General features: G+C 44.4%; 1 protein-coding gene across 2 annotated transcripts in view; it reads right to left on the bottom strand.

Annotated features, from left to right (window-relative positions):
* NEO1 (neogenin 1) overlaps positions 1–22,628 on the bottom strand; it is a 149,642-nt gene extending 127,014 nt beyond the window's left edge. For both annotated transcript variants that reach the window (XM_010005894.1, XM_010005895.1), the window contains exon 1: positions 22,313–22,628. In XM_010005894.1, coding sequence (XP_010004196.1) covers positions 22,313–22,583 — 271 coding nt within the window. In that variant the 5' untranslated portion in view covers positions 22,584–22,628. The remainder of the gene's footprint in view (positions 1–22,312) is intronic.
* Between the last annotated feature and the right edge of the window lie 1,676 nt (positions 22,629–24,304).

Genomic DNA, 24,304 nt, shown 5'->3' on the forward strand with positions numbered 1-24,304 from the left:
ATTGTCTCCACTTCTGAATAAGCAAAGATATGCCTAGAAGAGCATTAATTCCCATGCTCCTGGGAAAGGTGGTAAAAATCCTGGCTGTAGCCTGCTGCCTTTAGTGGGGCCAGAATTTCATCTCCTGCACTCTCCAGAAGAGGAGGAATTCACTGCACTGAGCCAGTTGCTAATGCAGTTCAGCAGCTTCCCTGCGAGCATGGCCAGTGCCAACCATTTTCAAGGAGGCTGACAGAAAAAAGCTTTCCATAATCAACAATTCCTAAATAAATCACTCAGATGACAATGTTTTAACCAACTTCAGAATGCATGCTTGCCTTCTGCTCTAAGCTCTGTCAGCAGCACCTGTAAAAGCTCCGTTTTCTTTAACATGGATGCAATTACCATGCACACATTTAGTCCTTTTTGGATTCCTACTAACCTTTGGCATCAAGACTGTAAAAGAAAAACAAGGGAATAAGTTCCTCATCTCTAGGGCAACAGAAGGCTGCACAGGAATTCCTTTTTTCCTGCCTGTGAAAGGGTTGGGTACCTTTATTAAACGGTCAGATCAAGTAATTTTTGTCATGTGCCAGAGTCTCCTCTATTGCTACTCCACAGACTGGAATTTAACACAATACTTTGTATGGGCATCAAACACCACTACACATATACATGGTATAGACATATTACATGGTCACACAACTGACTGTTGCCCAAAGCTGGTTTCACGTTTTTTGTGGCATCTCAACGTGCTCAGCAAAAGTTTCCAGTTTGTTCCCTTCAAAATTTCTACTGCAGAACGGAAAGGTAACACAAAGAAGGAGCTAACAGTTTTTGCAAACCTGTAACCTCCCAAACACCAGCTAGGAAAATCCTGCTGCCCAGGGTTACACAAGTTTCTCTTAAGTTATCCAAGCCATAGAATCATAGAACTGTTTGAGTTGGAGGGACCCTGAAGACCATTTAGATCCAACCTCCTGCATGGGCAGGGACACCTCCCACCAGCCCAGGTTGCTCCAAGCCCCATCCAACCTGCCCTTCAACACTGCCAGGGATGGGGCAGCCACAGCTTCCCTGGGCAACCTGGGCCAGGCTCTCACCACCCTCACACTCCAGAATTTCCTCCTCATGTCTCACCTCAATCTCCCCTCTTCCAGTTTTCATCCATTCCCTTTGTCCTCTCACTCCCTGCCCTTATCAAAAGTCCCTCTCCTGCTTTCCTGTTAAGTCTAAACTAACCTTGATAACATCCTCTACAAACATTGCCACCCCACACAGCTTTCACCTGAGAATCCTTCTGCATTAAACTGCTTTGATGAAACATAAAGAGACTGTGAATGATTACACAAACTGCTGATCATTTTAAGACACTTTCATTTTTTCCCCATTCTCATTTGTCTAATTGCATTTGAACTTATGACAAATCCGTAACTTCATTGTTACTTTATTAAAATAGTCTCTTGGGAAGTGTGATGATTTTAGCCATGCAAGTAGGTAAAGGAGTATAGAAACCTGACACCTTATTGTTAAAATTGCTACATCTGTTATCCTTCAGCCAAGCAGCAGATCTTAAAAAGATTAAGCATATTTTGTTAGCACATCAGCTTCTCACCCGAACCCTGCTAAAAAAGGAGTAAGTTCAGCCATCTGTGGCCACTTCATTAAATTATTGCAGCTCCTTTTCTTCTCCTTTGTTCAAACATTACTCACCATCATTTGCCTGAGTGGCAGAGGTGTGAAACATGTTTTAAAATATGATTTTTGTTAAGAAGACATATTTCATGAATCTCACCAGTGAACAGATTAGGCTTCACAATGAGAAAACATTCATGGAGAACAGAAGTCCAGCAATAAGATAGATAGATAAGGCCAGATGCTTCCAGTCCTCTCTACAAAGGGAAAACATTATCCTATTTCTTTTTTTGCCCTTGCTTAGACAAATTAGGAGAGAACACAACTTGCCCTAAAATCTGGTCAGGGAACAGCTAGTCAGGGTAGAAAGAGTATTCTTAGAAGAATTGTAATACCAAGAGTGGGAAATCTTGTTGGCTTAACTAAAGTAAGTACACGTAATACATAACAGGAATGAGAAATTTCAAATACACCATCAGAATTCTGACTTGGTTAAACACAGCCTTGTGTTTAACATGGTATATACTGATTTAAAAAGGTATCCCTTGATCAGAAATATAAAATAAAGAGAGATGATACCATTGTATGTCAGCAACACACTCACTGACACATCTACCTATATGCATATCATTAACACACAGAGTAACCTGGTATGACCTCAGAGCTGTCTGGAATGTGATTAAGCCCCTTCCAAGCTCAACTATCCTATGACACCATGATATGGGGAAGCTCCAAACTATGGAGAAACACACCAAAATACTGCACAAAGCATTGTGCAAAGAGGAACAGAATTACAGCTGCCAAAACAAGCTTCTGACAGGGAATGTTAGAGCAAAATCAATCCTGCCCTGGAGTACAGGGTTAGATTCCATGAATTTGAGGTTGCCACCATCCCCTCTCAGACTTGGATCCAAGCTGTGCCACAGAACCAAAAATTAAAAACAAAGCATAGAAACCACACACACAAAAATTAAGAGGGTGGTTGGACTAGTAAAACACATCAGAATATGCTGAAGTTTTACCTGGCAGAAGTGTTTCTCAAATAATTTATTTTCGACAAAAAGGTTTATCTAGTTGTCCTTTAGGCATCAGTGGCAGACTTTGCAAAGTCTAATATCCTGGAAGCCCAAACTAAAACACAGTGGCATAAGAACACAGGTATGTATGGCATAAGAACACAGGTATGTACAGGTCAGACAAAACTCACATACTGATGTGATCAAGTCTGATATACAGAACAATTCTGATTTTCAACCAGGACACACAGAGCTCAGAGTACCTGTGACCTCAGTCCAACAACAGAAAAACACAGAGAGATCATGACTTCTCAGGAATCCTTGAGTAGCCTGGGAGAAATCTTTACACCCAAGGAGACAATAATTCCATGTGTGTGACAGAGAGAGAGAGAGAACAGAAATTAAGAACTGATCTTTGCTAAGATATTGAAAGTATTGAAAAACAACAAGACTATCGATCAAGGCTAAACAAAAAAAATACACAAATTCTAGACTCACCAAGTAAATAATTTCAGGAATGAAATGCAAATAAGAAAGGTGATTCAAAAAAGATCTTTTTTAAAAGATGGTCTTCGATGGCAACCATTAACCATTAGGGACTGGGGGCTGAGGTGGGGGATGTCAGTCCCTGGCAAAGTGGAAGGTCAGGCTCAAAGTGCTTGAAGAAATGACACAGGAACACAGCAAAAATCATTTTGTTAATGGAGTAGGTGAAATAACAGCACCATTAACATCAGAGACAGACCCTACAGCTGAGGGGACAAAGAACAGAAGAGCTCCAGCATCAACAGGAGCAGCGCAAGGGGCAGGAGAAGCTGCAGCAGCCGCCCTGGATTTCATCCACACACTGAGAAACATGGAGAGGAGATGCATCCAGTGCCACAGAAAAATGAACAGCCAGGGTGCAAACTATGGGGTAATTGATTTGGTACTGCTGAAGATCATTCTGAGAGTGAGGACAATGAAGAAAGGACAGTGGGGTTTAAGGAAAGGCCTTAAGATAAGGTATGCAGATTGCCTCATCATTAAGAAACCACAGGCCTCGATCAATAGACTGCTTAAAAAAATAATACAGGCTCACAATTATTCTTTTTAAAACAAAATCAATAGCCATAACAAAAGAAGAGTAAGATCTGAGTATTCTGGTGAAAGGAAAGAGTTTGACAGGTTAAATAATTTCAGATCCAGGCAAGGCTATCAATTACAAAAGCTCATGTGAACAAGCTATTCAAAGAAGATTAATGCCCAGAGAGGACTGTCATGATACATTTATCAAGAAGCTGGAAGAAAGGAAAGATCAGAAATACTTTTGCAGGCAACTCTATAGACAGTGACAAAGACAGCTGGTACCTGAGGACAGACATTTAGAGACAGGAAATAACCCAAACAATTTCACAGAGAAATAATCAGAAACCCTGAATAGCAAAGAAACTCCTCAAAAACAGTACTTGAGGACTGACATAACAGGAGACACAAAGGAAAAGAACTTTTACAGGTACAAACATACAGATGAAAAAAAGTGATGTCTAGAGACAACAGGGATTCATGGCAGAGAGAAGGAGAAACACCAAAAGGAGTGTAACCACCTAATTTAACAAAACTGTCATTTTCTCAAAGTGATCTGAAGCAAAACAGCTGAGGTGTGGCCTATCACACCACTGACCTTGAATCATGGACAGTTGCCAGCAACTAAGCTCATCGTATCAGAGTGGTTTTTAAAGGTCTTTGCACAGTGAGGACTTTTTGTTGCTTTATCTTAATGTGTTCAATTGAAGAACAGTCACAACAGAGCAGCCTGATGGGGCAGCCAATCCAGGAACGTGATGAGAAGCTGGTACAGATGGAAGGGCAACACCTTTACAGAAACCGATAATTATCAAGAGACATTTCCCCCTGTTCCCCTCCAAAAACCAGGGGTATATATATGCAAACAAGCAGGAGTTGCAGAGGTTTTAAATAATTTTTAACATTTTTATTTCTAGTGTACTTACGGGAACGCAACACATGCTGTGCTTCTAAGAACATTACCAAGACCTAACCTCACTGAGCTCAGCCACAGCAAATTTTAGAAACTAAATTTCTCCTTATTAAAAATATTTTTCCTCCATTTTGTTTCCCTTTCAGTGTCATTAAACTTCCCTTGAATTTCTGTTATGAAAAACTTTAGTACACACACACTTCTTCTTGATACTTCTTACTGCTTTAATGTCACCCTTCATTTGGGTAGGTGTGAAAATACAAGTTCTTGTAGTTTTTAAATGTGATATTCAGCTGATCAAAAGTCTAAACAATGCCAGCATGGAGAGTGTTCTCCTAACTAAAGCTGAAACGTCTCAGTGAATCCCACACCAGAAAATACAGTGAGTTACAAATATGTAACTCTCACTTGTCTGACAGTTTGGGATTTAGTGAGCAATCCTGGGGAAAACTTGTCAAACAAAATTACAAAAGGGATTGCTGGTGCTGACACACAGAACATAAATAAGGAAGAAATACTTCTTTGAATGAAAATATTAACAAATGAGAAAGCTAATCTAAACAAAGTTCATCCAACTGTCTCAGTATGGGGTGTTGATACATATCAATATGCTCTCACTTTCTACTTCAGTAGCACCATCCAGAATCACCCATCATCAGATTGTCTACTGAAAACCCAGGGGGGTTTGGAAATCTGGCACAGAAGCCCCTTTTCACAGAAATCAGGCTTCCCTGGAGATTAACTACATTGCCTTCACTATTTTCAAAACCAAAGGTCAAGATTTGAATGGATACTGCAAAAAGCTTTATTTCTGTATAATTTACAGCAACGTTACTTTAATTTGTTGAAGTAGATTAACACAAAAACAATTTAGTACATTAACCAAATACACAAAGGGTATTTTATTTGCTAACTACAAGACAAAATTTTAGCTGCAAACTGGTAAACTGATAATAACTAATATTTTTAGTTTGTAATGACATTAGTGTTCCAACTAAGATACTGTCTAATTAAGAAAAATCTTAATAAAATGCATGACCACAGGATTTAAACACTTGCCTGCTGTATGTTAAAAAAATATCAGGAAGATTAGCTACCACAGTCACCTGAAAGAGCAGGAAGGGAGATCTCCACTTGGTAGGTGGGACAGCTCTATCAGAAATCTGAAATGCTACCCAACTGCCTTTTCCCCCTGCTGCAATCTCCGTGGCTGAGAAGAGGCTCCAACATCCCCCACCCCCACCTGGGCTCAGGAAGGGATCTCTCTCTGCTCCAAACATGAACTGCATTTCTAGACAATACAGACTAGCTTGTTTATTCTGAATAGTGATATTTAATTGTTACTAAAGCAGCAAGTCAAGAGACCTTGTACAAAGCTATTTGTGCCCCCCTCTCCTATAGCTCCAAGAGAAGATTCAATACCCTGTAATGAGCACAAAAAAGCTCACTGACCCATGGTACTAGGGACAGGTAATGGTCAAAATAGGCTGCTTGATTTTATTAGGTATTAGATATAATAAACTCTAAACACTGAACCTTTAAAACCCCTGCATTTTTAAAGTAAAACAGCAGGTTTAATATCATTCAACTAAAAAATTTAGAATCCTTTCACCTAGGCTACCATCTGGACATTAGATATCAATTAAGAGTTTTAAAATAAGCATGATGTGCTCCCCATCCCTCAAGCATTCGGCTCAGTGCCCTGAAGTCCCTTTTTGTTGCCTGAGGACTCCCCTAAGGCAGTAAGTGGGGGAAGGGGGCAGGCCGAGGTGGCCTTTCTCCCCTTGAGCTTCTGACGCGGCTTGTGCCCCTTGAGGAAGGGTCCCAGGCGCAATCTCCTTCGCTTTGGAGCCCTTCACCTCAGGGACTTGGATGAAATGACCTGTGTCTAAGCAGTGCAGCAGGTCACTGGCCATTTTGTCTTGGACAATGCTGAGCAAGCATAGCCACCTAGAGCAGGCTGCCTAGGACCATGGCCCGGGTGACTTTCGAAGGCTGGAGACTCCACAACCTCCCTGGGCAGCCCGTTTGAGTGTTAGAGCACCGTCTGGAGCTGAAAGGATGAAAGTGTCAGGGGAAGCATTCTGGTTTGGTGCTACTTACACCAAATGTCTACCCCACTACTTCTGCATCAGAGCAACCTGCTCCCTGCCTGCATTCCCCCAAAAAACATTGCACAGGCACTCACAGGCAGAGGATTGGATAAAACAAGCTAATCTATTGTTACTGTTTCATTGCAACAATGTCCAAGAGGGGATCAACTCCTTCCAAGTCAGCTTGGCAGCATGGACTCCCGGGCGGATTTTGAGATGAGCACATTGCCTGTCCCGGTGTCCAAAACTGTCCCCAATGTCAGAGGAAACTGGGTCCTCAGGGTCACGGCCATGGGTGTCTCTCAGAATAGCGCTGTGGACGAACCGCAAACCAGAGGACACATTTGCTCCCTGTTACCCCTCCTACACCCTCCCAAGGGAAATGAGGGATAAGGAAAAGGAGACTGAAAGGTTGGAAACTGAAACTGGAACAAGTTTATTTTAACACAGAAAAGGGAGTAGTAACATGTGGGGTGAAGAACAGCTATCTAAACTTATATCCTATATGCTTATATAAATATATAAAAAACCAATCTTGAGAATTGCAGGAATAGGTGGGTGAGGGTCCCTTGTGATAAGGTCGACTCAGGAGAGGGGTCCACGGCTCTTCACAGCACCCAACGCAGTTGGATTCTTCAGAGCACGTGGCGAGTTCCTCTTACAGGTGTCGGCAACTCACTGGGTCCACTCAAACCCTAACAGGTTGGAAAAGCCTGTGAGCAGCAGGATGTGGATGCAGAGCTGCAGGCCTCTGAAGGTGGAAGTTGTCTTGCTGGGTTTGCCTCACCATCAATCTGAACAGCTGCAGCGCAGCTCTCTGGCTGTGGCGGGCTGCTGGTAGAGCTGGGCTCCTCCTGCTCACGGCTCAAGTAGATAGATGACTGAGCTGCCTTGCTCCACCGCAAAAATCATCTGAGTCCAGATGGTCATATCCGAGCCGTCTGTCAGCTGGAACCAGCAGGACTCGGAGGAGGGCAGCACCGTGAGCTGGCAGTGCCGTGACTGAGGCACGAGAGGCCAGGCTGATCTCACCAGCTCCTGGACTCAGCAGGCAATTTTCTCCACATTTAAGTATGCCTGCGTGCAGAGGGTGCGAAGGAAGCTCGAGCTCTTCTCCTCTGGCAGCTCATCGCCGGGCTGGTGGAGAATGCACTTTTCGCCCAGCAGCTGCTTCTTCCAACATGTGCACTCCAGCAGCACATGGATGCTAGAGCGCCTTGCTGGCAGCTGCCCCGAGGTGTCCAGCTCCAGGCTGAAAGAGTGCCCGGGAGGTGGCTGCAGGAAGACAGCCATGCAGAACATGATGTTGTTCTCCTGGACACTCCAGACTTCATCAGCGTTGTCGTTCCCAAAGGCAGGATGCACCTGAGGCATGCAGGTCCTCACGCACAGCACGCTGCAGACATCCAGGAGGTCACCCACCAGCTGCTTCAGCACCTTGCATGCGCCAGGCAGGCCCTGCATTGGCCACGTCTCGGCCACAGCCAGAGACCTGACAACAAGGTGTGCACCTTCAAGGTCTTCCTGCTCTTCCTCCTCCTCCTCGCTACTGGAGCTGTCCTGTCTTCAGCCCCTCGCATGCGTCGGGCAGGCCCTCCATTGGCCATTTCTCGGCCACAGCCAGAGACTTGACAACAAGGTGTGTACTGTGCTCTTCCTCCTCCTTCCTACTGGAGCTGTCACGGCGAAGCTTCCTTCCTCTGATACACCAGCAGAGCGCAGCAATCAGGACCAGACAGACTCCTACATTCCACCAAACCAGCCAGTGCTTCCACATAGACGTCAGTGTGTTTTCCTCAATCCTCTCTATCTCCTGCTGCAGCCGAATCATCTCCTGGTGCAGAAACTCCTCTCGTTGCTGCATCCGCTCATCCACCACCACTGGTGCCGGGTGGTCCCGGAACACCGCATTGTGGAAGGCCAGCACAGACAGGACAAGTGCAATGAAAGCCTCCATGGCCTGTGGCAGGAGGGAGAAAAGGGGGCTGAGCAGGTCTGGGTGGGAGGGAGCCCGGGGCTGGGTGAGCAAGGCAGGAGCTGCCTGGATGTGGGGACCAGTGGGAGAGGGGGCAAAGGAGGTGGCAGAGAGCAAGGGCAGGTTTTGGGAGCACTGCTTGGGTGGGAGCCATGGGCTGTCCCAGGGAAGTGCTGGGGCCCTGGTGTTGACAGGCTTGAAGTGGCGGCACGCCCTGGCCGGGGGCCTCGGGCAAGGGACAGCCAAGCAGAGGCTGGCAAGGACCCATCCCTGCCACGCCACAGCATCCCGTGGAGCCATGGGTGCCTGGCACATCCCCAGAGGCCCTCCAGGTACCTGCCACTGCTGGGAGCCCCCCAGCACCTCTGCCCCCATCGCACAGGCACTCACAGGCAGAGGATTGGATAAAACAAGCTGATTTGTTGTTCCTGTTTCATCGGTCCCGTCCCCCACCCAGCCCAGCCTTCCCCCTGCGTGCTGCACTCACTGCTTGCCCAAGTCCAACTGCAGTGGGGCTGCCTGGTGCTGTCCCTATGCACCTGTCCCGCTCAGACCTGTCCTCTGTGATGTCACAGCAGCAGAGCAGCATCACCAGCCAGCAAGCCCCAGCCTCAGGCCCCACTGCCTGGCTCAGCAGCTCCTGGCTATTGCACCAAGTAGAAACCCGCACTGCAGAGAGAGCTCCCAGGGATTTTCTTACTAAGAAGGCAGAATCCTTTTATAAATGTTCAGGGAATCACAAAATCAGAGAAACATTCTGGTTGGAAAAAACCTTTAATATCATTCAGTCTAAGCATAACATAACTCTACCAACCATTAACCTAGCTCAACCAAGTCCAAAACAAACTCAAGAATAAAAAAATTTGCCACATGAACTACTGAGGCTTTCTTTATTTACATTATGCCTATATATAAATTTGTCTAGCTTGCATTAAACTTGACTATCATATATCAAAGCCTGGTTGTACTTAAATGATTACTCAGAGTTTTAGACTTCAGTCCTAGCACGTCAAGTCATGCCACTAGGAAATAATAAGTAACAGAATGAAGTCCCAAGCACGAGTGATGATGACTGAATCAAGAGTATTCTGATGATGAGTGAACTCAGGATTCTTAAAAATGCATAGTGAGCTTTATAACACACTTGTGTAGACAGATAGTGCTTAAAAAGAGATCTGACTAAGTGATTTTTCAGGTGAGTCAAGACAAGCTTTCTTGGCTTCCTACATGCATCCCGAATTCCTTTAGGAACAGACTTGTCTTGGTCATATGTACAACTGAGGGAACACAATGAATGTACCTCTACCAGAAAAGGCTTCCCATCGTCTGATATTGGCACTCTTGAAAATCTTGCAAGTTGGGTTGTGAGAGGTCTCTGGCTGCAGTGAATGCTTGAGTCTGGCACTGGTATCAGAGGGAACCAGTGACACCGCATGTGTGCGGTGTGAGCAAGTAAATGATCTCCTCAGGCAGGTGGTTAAGCTGACAGAGGAGGTTGCAAGATTGAGGGCCATTAGAGAATATGAAAGTGAAATAGATTGGTGGAGTCAAACCCTGAGGCAGGGGCACATAGAAGAGGTTGGGCAAGTGACGGATCCTCTCCCCTCCTGTCACCAGACAGATGGAGAGGACTTAAGAGATATTAAGGAATGGAAGGAGGTCCGACCTCGAAGAGGCAAGAAAAAATCCTCCCAACCCCTTCCACCCTCTCAGTTGCCCTTGAAGAATAGGTACGAGGCGTTGGAAATTCAGGAACAGGAAAATGAAGTTGGAGGGGTAAACTTACCTAGCGAAGTGCCTAGGACTCGTCAGTCACCTCGAGTCCTTAGGACTTCTTCAATCAAGAAGGAAAGGAGAGTAATTGTGGTGGGTGACTCCCTTCTGAGGGGGACAGAAGGGCCCATTTGTCGGCCGGACCCATCTCACAGGGAGGTCTGTTGCCTCCCTGGGGCTCGGATTAGGGATGTTAAAAGGAAACTCCCCAATCTTGTGAATTCTTCCGATTACTACCCGCTGCTGATTTTTCAGGTTGGCAGTGATGAAATTATTACAAGAAATGTAAGGGCAATGAAGAGAGACTTCAGGGCCCTGGGACAGCTAGTTAGGGGGTCTGGAGCGCAAGTAGTGTTTGCCTCCATCCCTCCTGCAAGAATGGGTAGGGAGGTATATAGGAAGAGTTTGCAGGTCAACGAATGGTTAAGAGATTGGTGCCATAGCCAGGGTTTTGGTTTTTTTGATCATGGGATGCTATATGAGGCACCTGGACTGATGGTGGCAGGAGGGATGCACCTGTCCCAGAGGGGGAAGAGGCTTTTGGGGCAGGACTTGGCAGGGCTCATTGATAGAGCTTTAAACTAGATGTGAAGGGGGAAGGGGAGAAAACCAGGCCTGTTAGGGACAAGCACAAGAGGAACACACCATGGCCCAAAGTCAGGTCGTCCAAGGAGGATTTAGTCCCACCAGTGTGCTCTGTTCGTTTCCTGAAATGCCTGTATGCTAATGCACGCAGCATGGGGAACAAGCAAGAGGAGTTAGAGGTTTGTGTGCGGGCTAAGGGTTATGATCTAGTAGCAATAACAGAGACATGGTGGGACAGCTCACATGACTGGAATGTGGCCATGGATGGTTATGTGCTTTTTAGGAAAGATAGGGCAGGGAAGCGAGGTGGTGGGGTTGCTCTTTATGTGAGAGAGCAACTAGAATGTATTGAGTTTCATGCAGGGGCTGATGAGGGGCATGTTGAAATTCTGTGGGTAAGAATTAAGGGGCAAGCAGGTGCGGGTGACACAGTTGTGGGGGTCTACTACAGACCTCCTGATCAAGGTGAGGAGGTTGATGAGGCTTTCTACAAGCAACTGAAAGCAGCCTCACAACTACAGTCGCTGGTCCTCATGGGAGATTTCAACTACCCTGATATCTGCTGGAAGACTCACACAGCCAGCCTTTCACAGTCTAGGAGGTTCCTCCAATGCATTGATGATAACTTCTTAATGCAAATGGTGGACAAGCCGACTAGAAGAGGAGCGCTGCTGGATCTTGTACTAACCAGCAAGGAGGGCCTTGTTGAAGCAGTGGTGGTCAATGGCAGCCTTGGCTGCAGTGATCATGAGATGGTGGAGTTCAGGATCCTGTGTGGAAGGAACAAAATACCCAGCAGGACCAGAACCCTGGACTTCCACAGGGCAAACTTTGGTCTCCTCAATCATCTATTAAGGGAAATCCCATGGGACAGGGTGCTAGAAAATAAAGGAGCTCAAGATAGCTGGTCAACATTCAAGGACCACTTCTTGCAAGCACAGGATCAGAGTGTCCCAATGGTTAGGAAATCTAGTAAGGGTGCTAGGAGACCTGCATGGTTAAAGAAGGAACTACTGGGCAAACTTAAGTGGAAAAGGAAAATCTATAGATCATGGAAGGAGGGGCTGGTCACTTGGGAGGAATATAGGACTGTTGTCAGAGGATGTAGGGAGGCAATTAGGAAAGCTAAGGCCTCCTTGGAACTTAACCTTGCAAGTCAGGTTAAGGATAATAGAAAGGGCTTTTTCAAGTACATAGCTAGCAAAACTAGCAATAGAGGCAATATTGGCCCATTGAGGAATGAGGTGGGAGCCCTGGTGACAGAGGATATAAAGAAGGCAGAGGTGCTGAATGCCTTCTTTGCCTCTGTCTTCACTCCTGCAGGGTCTCCCTATGAGCCCCAGATTCATATAGCCCCAGAAGAGGTCAAGATAGAGGAAGAGTTTGACATGGTAGATGAAGATTGGGTTAGGGATCAGTTGAGTAATCTGGACATCCATAAATCAATGGGTCCAGATGGAATGCACCCAAGGGTGCTGAGGGAGCTGGCGGAGGTCATTGCTAGGCCACTCTCCATCATCTTCAGTAAATCATGGGCAACAGGTGAGGTGCCTGAGGACTGGAGGATAGCAAATGTCACTCCAGTCTACAAGAAGGGCAAGAAGGAGGACCCGGGTAACTATAGACCGGTCAGCCTCACCTCCATCCCTGGAAAGGTGATGGAACAACTTGTTCTTGTCACTATCTCCAGGCACATCAAGGACATGGGGGTCATCAAGAGCAGTCAGCATGGTTTTATCAAGGGTAAATCATGTTTGACTAACCTCATAGCCTTCTATGAGGAAATTACTAGGTGGATAGATGATGGTAGAGCGGTAGATGTGGTTTATCTTGATTTCAGTAAAGCATTTGACACCGTCTCCCACAGCATCCTTGTAGAAAAGTTGATCAGGTATGGGTTTGGTGATCAGGAAGTGAGGTGGATTAGGAACTGGTTGAAAGGAAGGAGTCAGAGAGTTGTAGTCAATGGGGCAGAATCTGGTTGGAGGTGTGTGACTAGTGGAGTCCCACAGGGGTCGGTACTGGGACCGGTGTTGTTCAACATCTTCATCAACGACCTGGATGAGGGTATAGAATGTACCCTCAGCAAGTTTGCTGATGACACTAAGCTGGGAGGAGTGGCTGACACACCAGAAGGCTGTGCTGCCATTCAGAGAGACTTAGATAGGTTGGAGAGTTGGGCGGGGAGAAACATGATGAAATTCAACAAGGGGAAGTGCAGAGTTTTACATTTGGGGAAGAACAACACCATGTCCCAGTACAGGTTGGGGGCTGAACTGCTGGAGAGTAGTGTAGGTGAAAGAGACCTGGGGGTCCTGGTAGACAGGAGGATGACCATGAGCCAGCAATGTGCCCTTGTGGCCAAGAAGGCCAATGGCATCCTGGGGTGCATTAGAAAGGGTGTGGTTAGTAGGTCAAGAGAGGTTCTCCTCCCCCTCTATTCTGCATTGGTGAGGCCACATCTGGAGTATTGTGTCCAGTTCTGGGCCCCTCAGTTCAAAAAGGACAGGGAACTGCTCGAAAGAGTCCAGCGCAGAGCTACGAAGATGATTAGGGGAGTGGAACATCTCCCTTATGAGGAAAGGCTGAGGGAGCTGGGTCTCTTTAGCTTGGAGAAAAGGAGACTGAGGGGTGACCTCATCAATGTTTACAAATATGTAAGGGGTGAGTGTCAGGGGGACGGAGTTAGGCTTTTCTCAGTGATGACCAGTGATAGGACAAGGGGTAATGGGTGTAAATTGGAGCATAGGAGGTTCAAGGTGAATATCCGAAAAAATTTTTTTACTGTAAGAGTGACAGAGCACTGGAACAGACTGCCCAGGGAGGTTGTGGAGTCTCCCTCACTGGAGACATTCAAAACCCACCTGGATGAGTTCCTGTGTGATGTACTCTAGGTGACCCTGCTCTGGCAGGGGGGTTGGACTAGATGATCTCTCGAGGTCCCTTCCAGCCCCTAAGATTCTATGATTCTATGATTCTATGATTCTATAAGTTATACATTTGGTCTAATGTTGGAAACAAAGACCAAGGCATGTTGCTATCAGTGGACTGATAGATTTGGAAGAGAAACAGAGTATTGTGTCCAGTTCTGGGCTCCCCGGTTCAAGAGGGACAGGGATCTATTTGAGAGAGTCCAACAGAGATCTAGGAGGATGATTAAGGGACTGGAACACCTGCCTTATGAGGAAAGACTAAGAGATCTTAGGCTTTTCAGTCTAGAGAGGAGAAGACTAAGGGGGGATCTAATTAATGTCTATAAATACACGAGGGCTGGGTGTCAAGAAGGCAGGGACATCCTCTTTTCACTTGTGCCCTGTGATAGGACAAGGGGCAATGGTTTCAAACTCAAGCATAGCAAGTTCCACCTCAACATGAGGAAAAATGTCTTTACTGTGAGGGTTACAGCGCACTGGAACAGGCTCTCTACAGTGGTTGTAGAGTCTCCTTCTCTGGAGACTTTTGAGACCTGTCTGGATGCCTTTCTGAGTGATCTGTCCTAGTTTTTTTGGTCCGGCTCTGGCAGGGGAGTAGGACTCGATGATCTTTGGAGGTCCCTTCCAACCCCATACATTCTATGATTCTGTGATTCTATGATAAGCAGGTCTGAAATCCTCCTGCTTTGGGCTTTCACCCAGGATTAGAATAATCAATTCAGCTGCAAACAAATTGTACAGATCTCTGCTCTGGATGTGGCAAGAAGCTGCCTGCTATTAAATCATAACTTGGTGAACTGCTTTCATGAGTTGCTGGGGAAAACACAGCATTAAAAAGCAGGAAAAATGAACTGGACAGACAAGGATTTGCAACCAGACTCAAGGAATTCCTCGCATGCACACACAAAAATAAGGGAGACAGACCAGGAGCAACACCTTCCCCTCCTAAGTCTTGAGGAGTCACTGTATTTTCACCCTGCTGATCTCTCCTATGCCTTCAGTTCATGTATGAAGGAGCACAGACCTATTTTCAGTTTCTACTGATTCCTTTTTAAAGCATTATTCCAATCATGAGCAAATCCAAGTCCCCTCCTGCCACATCCCCTAAAAAGGATTAAATTCCACCACATTCTGGATGAAAAACTGTACTCTAACTCACTACTACCAATGCAGAGGTCCAGGAGTCATTCAAGATCAGAGTAAAACACCAACATCATGCTTGACATTTGTGTGCGTTTGTTGGAAAAGAAGAGGAAGAGTAAGAAATAGATGAGTCTCAAAGGCAAACCTTTTCAGTTTGCATACCTGAAGTGAAGCAGCCAATATCACAAATTATGTCAATTGTTTTGGTTCCCATCTCCCACATTTATGAAGCTACTGTTTAAAATATATATATTATGAGGAAAAATACAACTTTGTTTTTTCTAACACTGAAAGTATTTCTAGTAGTTCTGAATCTGGACCTTTGCTGACAGTCCAATACTAGTACAGACCAGTCCAAGGGCCCACATATTTTCTTCTACTTTAACTGGACAAATGTGGATTGTAAGAATTTAGAATGACACATGAGGTAGAACATTTATTAATGTAAATGTCTAAACTCTCACGTTTTTAGTAGCAGCTGACAGAAACCATAGAAACTGCAGTTTTGTTAAAACCACCTTTCCCATTTACCTGTCACTGACACGAAATGCATTTTGATCTATGCCAATTGAGGAAAAATGCAGATGTTTTTTTCAAAGAAAATGGAATTTTGCAAGGAACATTCATCCCCCACATCACTTACTTTTACTGGTTAACTGCTCTCGTGTACCCTCCACTGAACTTTCTACGCTCTCAGGTTTTTTCCAATGTCAAGATACAGAAATCTCTTTCTTCATGAAGATCAGATCATTTTACCTCCTCGCTCTTAAAGGAAATATACAAAAATGTGTGGAAATTGAGTTGTTATTGCTAACCTAACTGCATCTCCAAGGAGCTGGCATATGCACTTGGTTTGTTCTGCTCAGCCACTGACCTCAGCTTCTCTCTTAGCCCTTAGGGACAGCACAGACACACCAAATCAAATGCTGTTCAGTGCCACCTGCAAAGTCAGGCCAGCTTTGAAAGAGCCATGAGATTCCAGAACTGTACAACCCAGATAATTTTAAGCAGTTCTTAGTAGTTAAGAGAAAATATCAGAGATAAAATTTCAACCCAAATTAATGTTTGAGCCAAATTCTTAACATAAACAAGTGATTTTGATATTAAATAGCTAAATACTGTACCATACCAAAAATGTAGTCCTCACAACCACAACAAACCTCTTTGACAACGTGCTTTGCAGAGATGTAGCTTTAACTGCAAGAACACATCTATCCAGCTCTTCTCTCCCACAAACGGTGCTCAGGGAATGTCCTGGATGATAATTTCTTGGCCACAACTTTACCTATTGCATACCATCAAGTAACTGCAATGGATATGGAATTACTTATTTCCACATGGTCCTCTCTCAGCATACTCAATGACAGCATCTTGATGCTTTGTATAAAGTGATGCTCTAAATTTATTCAAGAGAAATTCTCTATCAGCCCATTCAGAAAAACCATGGAGACCTTCCTGAGACCAGGTAATGGGCCTGCAACAGAAGCAGGATCAGACATCAGCATCTCCTGGCTCATAACTCAATCAATTCCTCCAAGTCACACTCCATTAAACACCACAGTAGTTGCCCATCCAGGCCTCCTATAATTTCAGTGGCAGGTGTAGAGGCAGCTCTTCTAGATATCAGTTTGGAAGCCCAAAGCCAGACACATTCAAATAAGCCTTCACAAAGCAATCCAGCCAAGTAAAGCCTGGAACAATTCCTCAGGTGAAGCTCATTCCCTACATTTGATGCACTGACATCAAATACATTGCATGGTCAAGCAGAACTTAAGGGCTGGACATCCTCATTAGTGAGGAGATCTGTGCAGTGTCATGCAGCAGGTCAGAGATTTCCTCCTCTGCTCTTGTCTCTGGCTCCCTAAGGAATCTTCACTTTCTGCATTCCCCTGACACAGGGGTTAAGCACTTCCCAACCTGTACGAGACCTGAGGGAGCAACATTGGGGAGCATTTCATAGCATCATGGACTGGTTTGGGGTGGAAGGAACCTTAAAGATCATCCAGATCCAACTCCCCTGCATGGGCAGGGACACCTCCCACCAGCCCAGGTTGCTCCAAGCCCCATCCAACCTGCCCTTCAACCCTGCCAGGGATGGGGCAGCCACAGCTTCCCTGGGCAACCTGGACCAGTGTCTCACCACCCTCACACTCAAGAATTTCCTCCTCATGTCAAACCTTGTCTTCCCATTTCATGGCCTCCAAATTTGACTCCATATATGGATGGAGAGCGGAGGAATGAAAGTGCTGATGTCCTGCATAGCATCTGGACACAACTACACCACACACAAAGAGACATGTAATGGCACAGCCAACACATTCAGACAGTTACCCTTCAGATACTTGAGTGCACAGACAAAAACATCACTACACAGGTTTTAAAGGAAGTTCTGAAAAGAAAATCAGTGTAGACAAACCGTATGAATGAAACTGCAGCACAGCAGCAGTCTCCAAAGCCAGAGGTTTAAGCAGCCTCACTGAGTCTGAGCCACACAACTAGCTGATGGAGAAGGACCTACTAAGGTCACAAGAGCAGAGAAGCACAGAGAACACCATGCTGAGGAGCTAGAACTGCTGCAGCAAACGTGTGTATGTGATGTGCCTCAACCCACCCACATCACTCCAGTGTCCCCAGCTGTAAAGGGAACAAAGGGAAGTCCCTCAAGGGTTCAGTGTTCATGTTTTGAGAACAAAACAAGACTTGAAGCTTCGCCCCATTTTCAGAATAACTCTTCTGGAAGAAACAATGACCATCCTGAAGGGCACCACATCTACATTGATTTCAGATAGTTCTGAAAGAATATTACTTATTTTACTGAATACAAACCTTTTTCTGACTATTGAACTGGTTTAAGATTTTATACTACATGGTGGAATACTTAACAAAGGTGATTTACTCATGCTTTTGCTAAAACTAATTAGAAAGCAAGGTTTGAAAAAAAATTCTATTAATATTTAAATGAGAAATAATAATAAAAGGCATTTATTTAATCAAGGTGGGAGAAAAAAAACACAACTAAAAGTCATAAGTTATCCCCAAGTGCTTTCTGAATTAATGAAACTCAAGTTAGTGCCATAAGTTAGTATCAAGGGAACAACTACAGCCACCGCACCACAACCAAGAAAATAGCATCTGCAGCTCAAAGCCAGGTATTATTACAATGTGGAGGGAGAGCAAGAAAAACAGATGGACTCACTTGGAGGAGAAAGATTACAAGAGGTAAAATAATTTAGTCAACAGTCTTTAAATGGATATACAGAACTGATGAATCTGTAGGAAGCAGCTCAGTGCCACTGTCACTCTTCAGGCCTTTTAGATCTTCATGTTCTCTAACTAAAAGCTTTATGAAAGCTTTAATTAACTACTAGTAAACAGTGACTGGAAAAAATATCAGCTTGGGAATATTTTTAAGCTAGCATCATTAAGTTTTTACTAAAATACATAGAAATTAAAATTTCCAAGCTGAATTACAGACACAGTTCCCCAGAATTCTGTAGTTTGTGTTTTGTAAGAGCTGGTCCTGCTCTTCACCCTTCTGAAGAAGCAACTGGCACTTAAGTACCAAAGACAGATTTGCATTTCAAAAGCCAATAAAAAACCCACACTGTAGCAAGGCACTGATTAAAAAGTGTGGCTTTACATAAATTAGGCAGTTCCTTTGACTTTCCCTTGTTCAAATCCATCATAATAATGGCAAAACCTGTAAATTACATGGACTGTGTGACCCCTGCACTATCTCCCTCCACTACCCTGATGTTTGTGTGGTTTTTAAGAAAGCAACAAAAGCCCTTTTAAAAAATATATCATTGATGTCACAAATGCAGTTTAGAGCAAGATAACATGGTTAAGTTTGCATAGCAAGAAGAAGCAAAGAAGGAAGAAACACTGGCAAAGACCTGCTCAACTTTCATTTGCTAGAAGGAACCAAAGTGTGGAAGCCACACCTGATGGGAAAGTGAAATACATGTATCCTGAAACTACTGATCAAAGGAAACTAACAGATTCCTTGCTCTTTGTAATTTTTAACAATCAAATATTTTCTACTAGAGGTCTGGCAGAAAAGTAAGTAACTTATTATCCAGGTGCTGTAGAACACAATTCCAAGCTACAGGCTAATTGTTCTCATTTAAGTTTCTACTCATCATGTAACCCTTCATTGTAACTTCTGACTTGTTTTTCACATTACATGGGAAACCAGATCCTACAGGAGTCTCAGCTGCCACAGAAACTTAAATTCTCACACCTCAAAAACCCCAAAGAGTAAAAGCTTCTCATCTATTCTCACTTATGGAAAAGGTTCTCTAAAAGCACCCTGGCAACCACACTTCAAACTTTCCAATCCACGCCACCGTCAATCCTCCCCTGCCATGACACCTTTACAGCACTGTGTCAGAAACATAAATTGAGGGAAGAAACCAAGAAAGCAGATCTCTAACATAAAGCACTTACTGTCTGAACAGTCCACACTCAGGTAAGGAGAGTGTGTGGTTGGGTCTGATTTTTTCAGACCACAGCCGCCTAAGCCCCTCTGGCACCTTGCAACACCTTCTGTTGTCAGGCTCCCATCCCACAGCAGTAACAGAGCTTTGTTTCTGACTGTCAAAAATTTTAGATCTGTCAAGCTGTAATATATAAAAAGTCCTTCAAATAATCTGGTAAGTTTATAAAAATCTATCAGGAAAATTGTGCAGTTATAAGAAGAAAAACCTGTATCCACTCACATACCTGATGTAACACAGCGTGGTTTTACTGGATTTTCTTTGCCCCGGCTCCATTACTCACCAGAATTTGTCATTTTGAGATAATGGAGTTATTGAATGAATAAGCAGCAGGTGGAACATGCAAGCTACGCTTCAGAATATCCTCCTTCCAGAGACCAGGTGCATCACAGCACAAGATTCACACACACCAGGAGCTCAATATACTACTGCTCAATTAAGAGTAGAATTAGCAGCTTCCCACTGCTATATTGAGGCTGAGAAGGGACCTGACTATGCCAAGTATCCCCCTGCTCAGGGCAGCCTGAAAGCTTCCAATTACAAGAAAGAAGTGGAAGAAATATTAAAAACCACTGATAAAACTGAAGGATTCAAATGAGGTCAAGGAAAGCAATACAGTTACATTTCCATACTCTGTCTTTTACTCCAAAGCTTTCAGCAACCAAAGCTCCCCATCCTCCCAACTAAAGGATTAGACTGTGCAGTGTCTTGCAAAGCTTCTGGCATTTCACTGGGCTGGTAAATATATATTTTCACAAACCTACACCTGACAGCTCTACTGGAGCAGCAGAACAGCTTATGCACTCTGCAGTCAGAGGATGCTTCTGGGCCAGATCCCAATGGGTGGGTAGAAGGCAAAGGCAGAACATGCACCAAGAGCATTTCCTCTGGTTCTGAACTCAAACAATTCCAATCTTTCTTGCATGGAAGGGATTCATCATCTCCCAATCAGATGCAAGGCCAATACGAGACAAAGAGGCAACTGTTTGTCTGCTGAACGTTCAGATGAGTTTAGGTTGTTTTTCTAGCACAGATTTTTTTAAAACAAAGCTCCCCAGAAAGGTGTTAGTTTGTCTGGGTTTTTTTTTTTTTTAATGTTAAACGACTCCTGAAGACTCCATCCTTTTAAAAACTATCAGCTAAAATAGTATATTCTACAAAGCTATAGAGGAAAGCGAACTGGAAATGGAAGACATTTTGGATTACCTTCATTTTTAACCCCATTAACCTACCAAATGATCATATAGACCAGAATGATAATAGAAGCAGGATGCTCAATGATCTCATGTGGAAAGCAGCACAATTAATCACAACAGCAGCAATGTAAGAAGGTGGTAATTGCTTGAGATAAGTGTGTGAGACTGCTTTTATTGTCCTCATTGCCAACAAACTTAGAAATATATTTCTCATTCAAACTCTAAAAGTCACTCCTTTAAGGTATAAAACGCCAATTTTTTTTTAGTTCTGACATTTCTGATGTTCCACAACAATGCCACAAGCTAACTTAATCGAAACAACATCAGAATATAAATGACAGTAAGCAGCAGCTCTGGGGGATGCTGCAGCACTAGTCAGAAAGAATTCATTACGTCCAGACATTTACTAAGCAAAGAAAAAGAAAAAACTGTTTGAAAAAGGCTGGGAAACCTCATTAGAGAAACAAAAACGAAATTGCTTCATAGGTTTCTTTCCTAGTTATATTGCCTTAGTTTACCTTTCGTGTTGGCTTTTGAAGTCTCACTCTTACAAAGTAATCCTGGGAAGTGTCTACGTGGTTTAGAGGACACTTACACAGCCTGGCACTCCTGATCCCTAAGACAGAAGCAAATGAAAACAAACCACCTTCCCCAGTTATATTCTTTATTTTTACCTGCAAACTTTACCTATTTACTGTACCCACTAAATAAAAGATATTACCAAGTCATGTCTAAAGGTTCTCAAAACCACCAAAGGTGACTCGGGCTTTGGCAGGAAAGCCTTAAGCATGTTATTCTTAAAATCCTTGTTGACGCCTGACACTCAAGAGACAGAAAAATACAACTCCCCAGCACTCCAGTTCTTCAGGGACTGCACATCCTGCCAGCTGTTTGGAGCTTCCCAAACATTACATGACACAGAGGGCAGAGAAAGCTCAGCACAGAAGCAGGCACAGAGCCTTATTTTTAAAGGTATTTACACATCAAGTAGAACCCTGCTCTCTTCCGCTTGGCACATCTTCACTGTGTTTACATGCATCTGACACTTTTTTTTATCCCTTCATTTCAGTTTTCCTGCTCTTTACCACTTCCTGAGTTATCCACTCAGGTGGGTAACTGAAGCCACTTAGATGAACTGTGTATGACAAGGTTCAGACAGTGAAGAGAGAGACAGTCCCAGCTTCACTGAGGAGGGATGAAACAATCTTTTCCTTTCTTGGATAGCACCTCCTCTTTTTGCAAGGGCAGAGAAGAATTTCCATACTAAAAAGAGTGGTTGAACAGTGGAACAGGCTGCCCAGGGAGGTGGTGGAGTCACCATCCCTGGAAGTGTTTAAAAGAAATGTAGATACAGTGCTTAGGAACATGATTTAAGCACTGAACGGGTTATGGTAGGGGGAGTTAGGTAATGGTTGGACTTGATGATCTTCAAAGTCCCTTCAAACCAGGGTGATTCTGTGCTTCCATTCTATTAGTTAAGACTTCACAACAAACAACACACACCTACCTGCTACCGTGAGCTTTGCTGTCCTGCTGACAATGGTCCCCAGGCTTTCCACAGTTGCCACGCACTGATAATATCCTTCATCAGGTTTGTTATGCTTGGAATGCACCACACTGTTTATTAATAAAGATCCATCTGGTAGCAACTGGCGACGGTCATCTGACACCAGGTTTAGGAAAGTCCCATCTTTCTTCCATTCAATTTTTGGAGAAGTTTCACAATAGGCTGAACAGTTCATGATAACAGAAGCTCCACGAACTGACAGAACGTCCATTGGCTCCACCAGAAAGTAAAAAGGAGTGAAGGTTCTCACAAGGGATCCTGTAAAACACAAATCACATCACACAATGTTTGGGTTAGCCTACAGTTTTGGAACATACAAAGTGTTCTCCTTCAAAGCATTGTCATGTGCATGAGAGCCATCACAACTCACACTGTCATCCCCCTGAAAGTATTGGAAATAGCCTGGTTGGTAGGACAGTAATTTCTGCTTTGACTATTTACACACCAACGGACTCAAATTCAAATAAATTATCATGACTGTAACATCTTAATTTGCTTATATTGGAATCAATGTGGTTAATAGTCCCAAAGAATCCATTCCTGATGGAAGTCTGCCCGACCCAAACTAACACACAACCTCCAATACATTTATAACAAGTGATACGTACTCCACGTGGAGCACTGGGACTAGTTCTAAAGCCTCCAACATAAGAAGGACATGGGGCTCCTGGAGTAAGTCCAGAGAAGGCCATGGAGATGATCCAAGGGCTGGAGCAGCTCTGCTCTGGAGCCAGGCTGAGAGAGTTGGGGTGTTCAGCCTGGAGAAGAGAAGGCTCCAGGGAGACCTTAGAGCACCTTCCAGTGCCTGAAGGGGCTCCAGGAAAGCTGGGGAGGGACTTGGGACAAGGGCAGGGAGGGAGAGGACAAGGGGGAAGGGATGAAAACTGGAAGAGAGGAGATTGAGATGTGAGGAGAGAATTCTGGAGTGCGAGGGTGGTAAGAGCCTGGCCCAGGTTGCCCAGGGAAGCTGTGGCTGCCCCATCCCTGGCAGTGTTGAAGGGCAGGTTGGCTGGGGCTTGGAGCAACCTGGGCTGGTGGGAGGTGTCCCTGCCCATGCAGGCGGTTGGATCTGAATAATCCTTAAGTTCCCTTCCAACCCAAACCAGTCTGTGATTCTATGACTCTCTGTGGTACAGCTGCCATACCACAGCAGTGTGGTAACTTGTTTTCTATAACAAAGATTAAGAAATATCAATAATAATTCAGCCCTCAAGAGAAAAAGAGTGTGAGCTTAACTCAATGCAACTGCCATAAAACATATTTTTACTTCTATTCTAGTTCAAGACAAACATGATGCCTTTTCCATTTAAAGTATTCCCAAAAGCTTCCATAATTAACATCTACTTTCCATTAAGAAGTAAATTTTAATTACTGTGTTTCTGGTGTATTTGGTCAAGCAGAATGATTGTGTCAGTTACACTTTGATGCATCTTAACTTAATTGTTCACAGAAAAGAGACAGAAAAAAATTGTTTTCAAGGAAGAACAATTTTCCAAAAGAGTCTAATGTTGGGTGGAGAGAAAACAGGGTCTTTATTTTTAGGCCCAACCTTAGAAATAACATCAAGGCTCTGACAAACTTCACCTTTCCTCCCCTTTGGGACTAGGAGTGGGTTACATGCACACAACCTCACAGCAATATGAACTGAAATACCACCATGTTCTGATTTGGTGGGGTTTTGGTAGTGGGAGAAGGGCCCCAGGGGTGGCTTCTGTAGGAAGATGAGAAAAGCTCCTCCTGCTCCAAACCCAGCCAAGGAGCCATTAGAGGGACAACAGATGAACCTCTGCCATTACTGAGGTAAGAGCTGAGCTGGGCCAGCACTTTGGGGAGAGGAGCTGAGCTGGAGAGGTGCTGGTGGTTGATGAGGAAGAAGGGGAAGAAGGTGCCTGAGCAGAAGTTTCCCTGCAGCCTATGGCGAGATGGCAGCTG

Source organism: Chaetura pelagica, unplaced genomic scaffold (assembly GCF_000747805.2).
Source record: "Chaetura pelagica isolate M959 unplaced genomic scaffold, ChaPel_1.0 scaffold369, whole genome shotgun sequence".
In the NCBI taxonomy this organism is placed as follows: Eukaryota; Metazoa; Chordata; class Aves; order Apodiformes; family Apodidae; genus Chaetura; species Chaetura pelagica.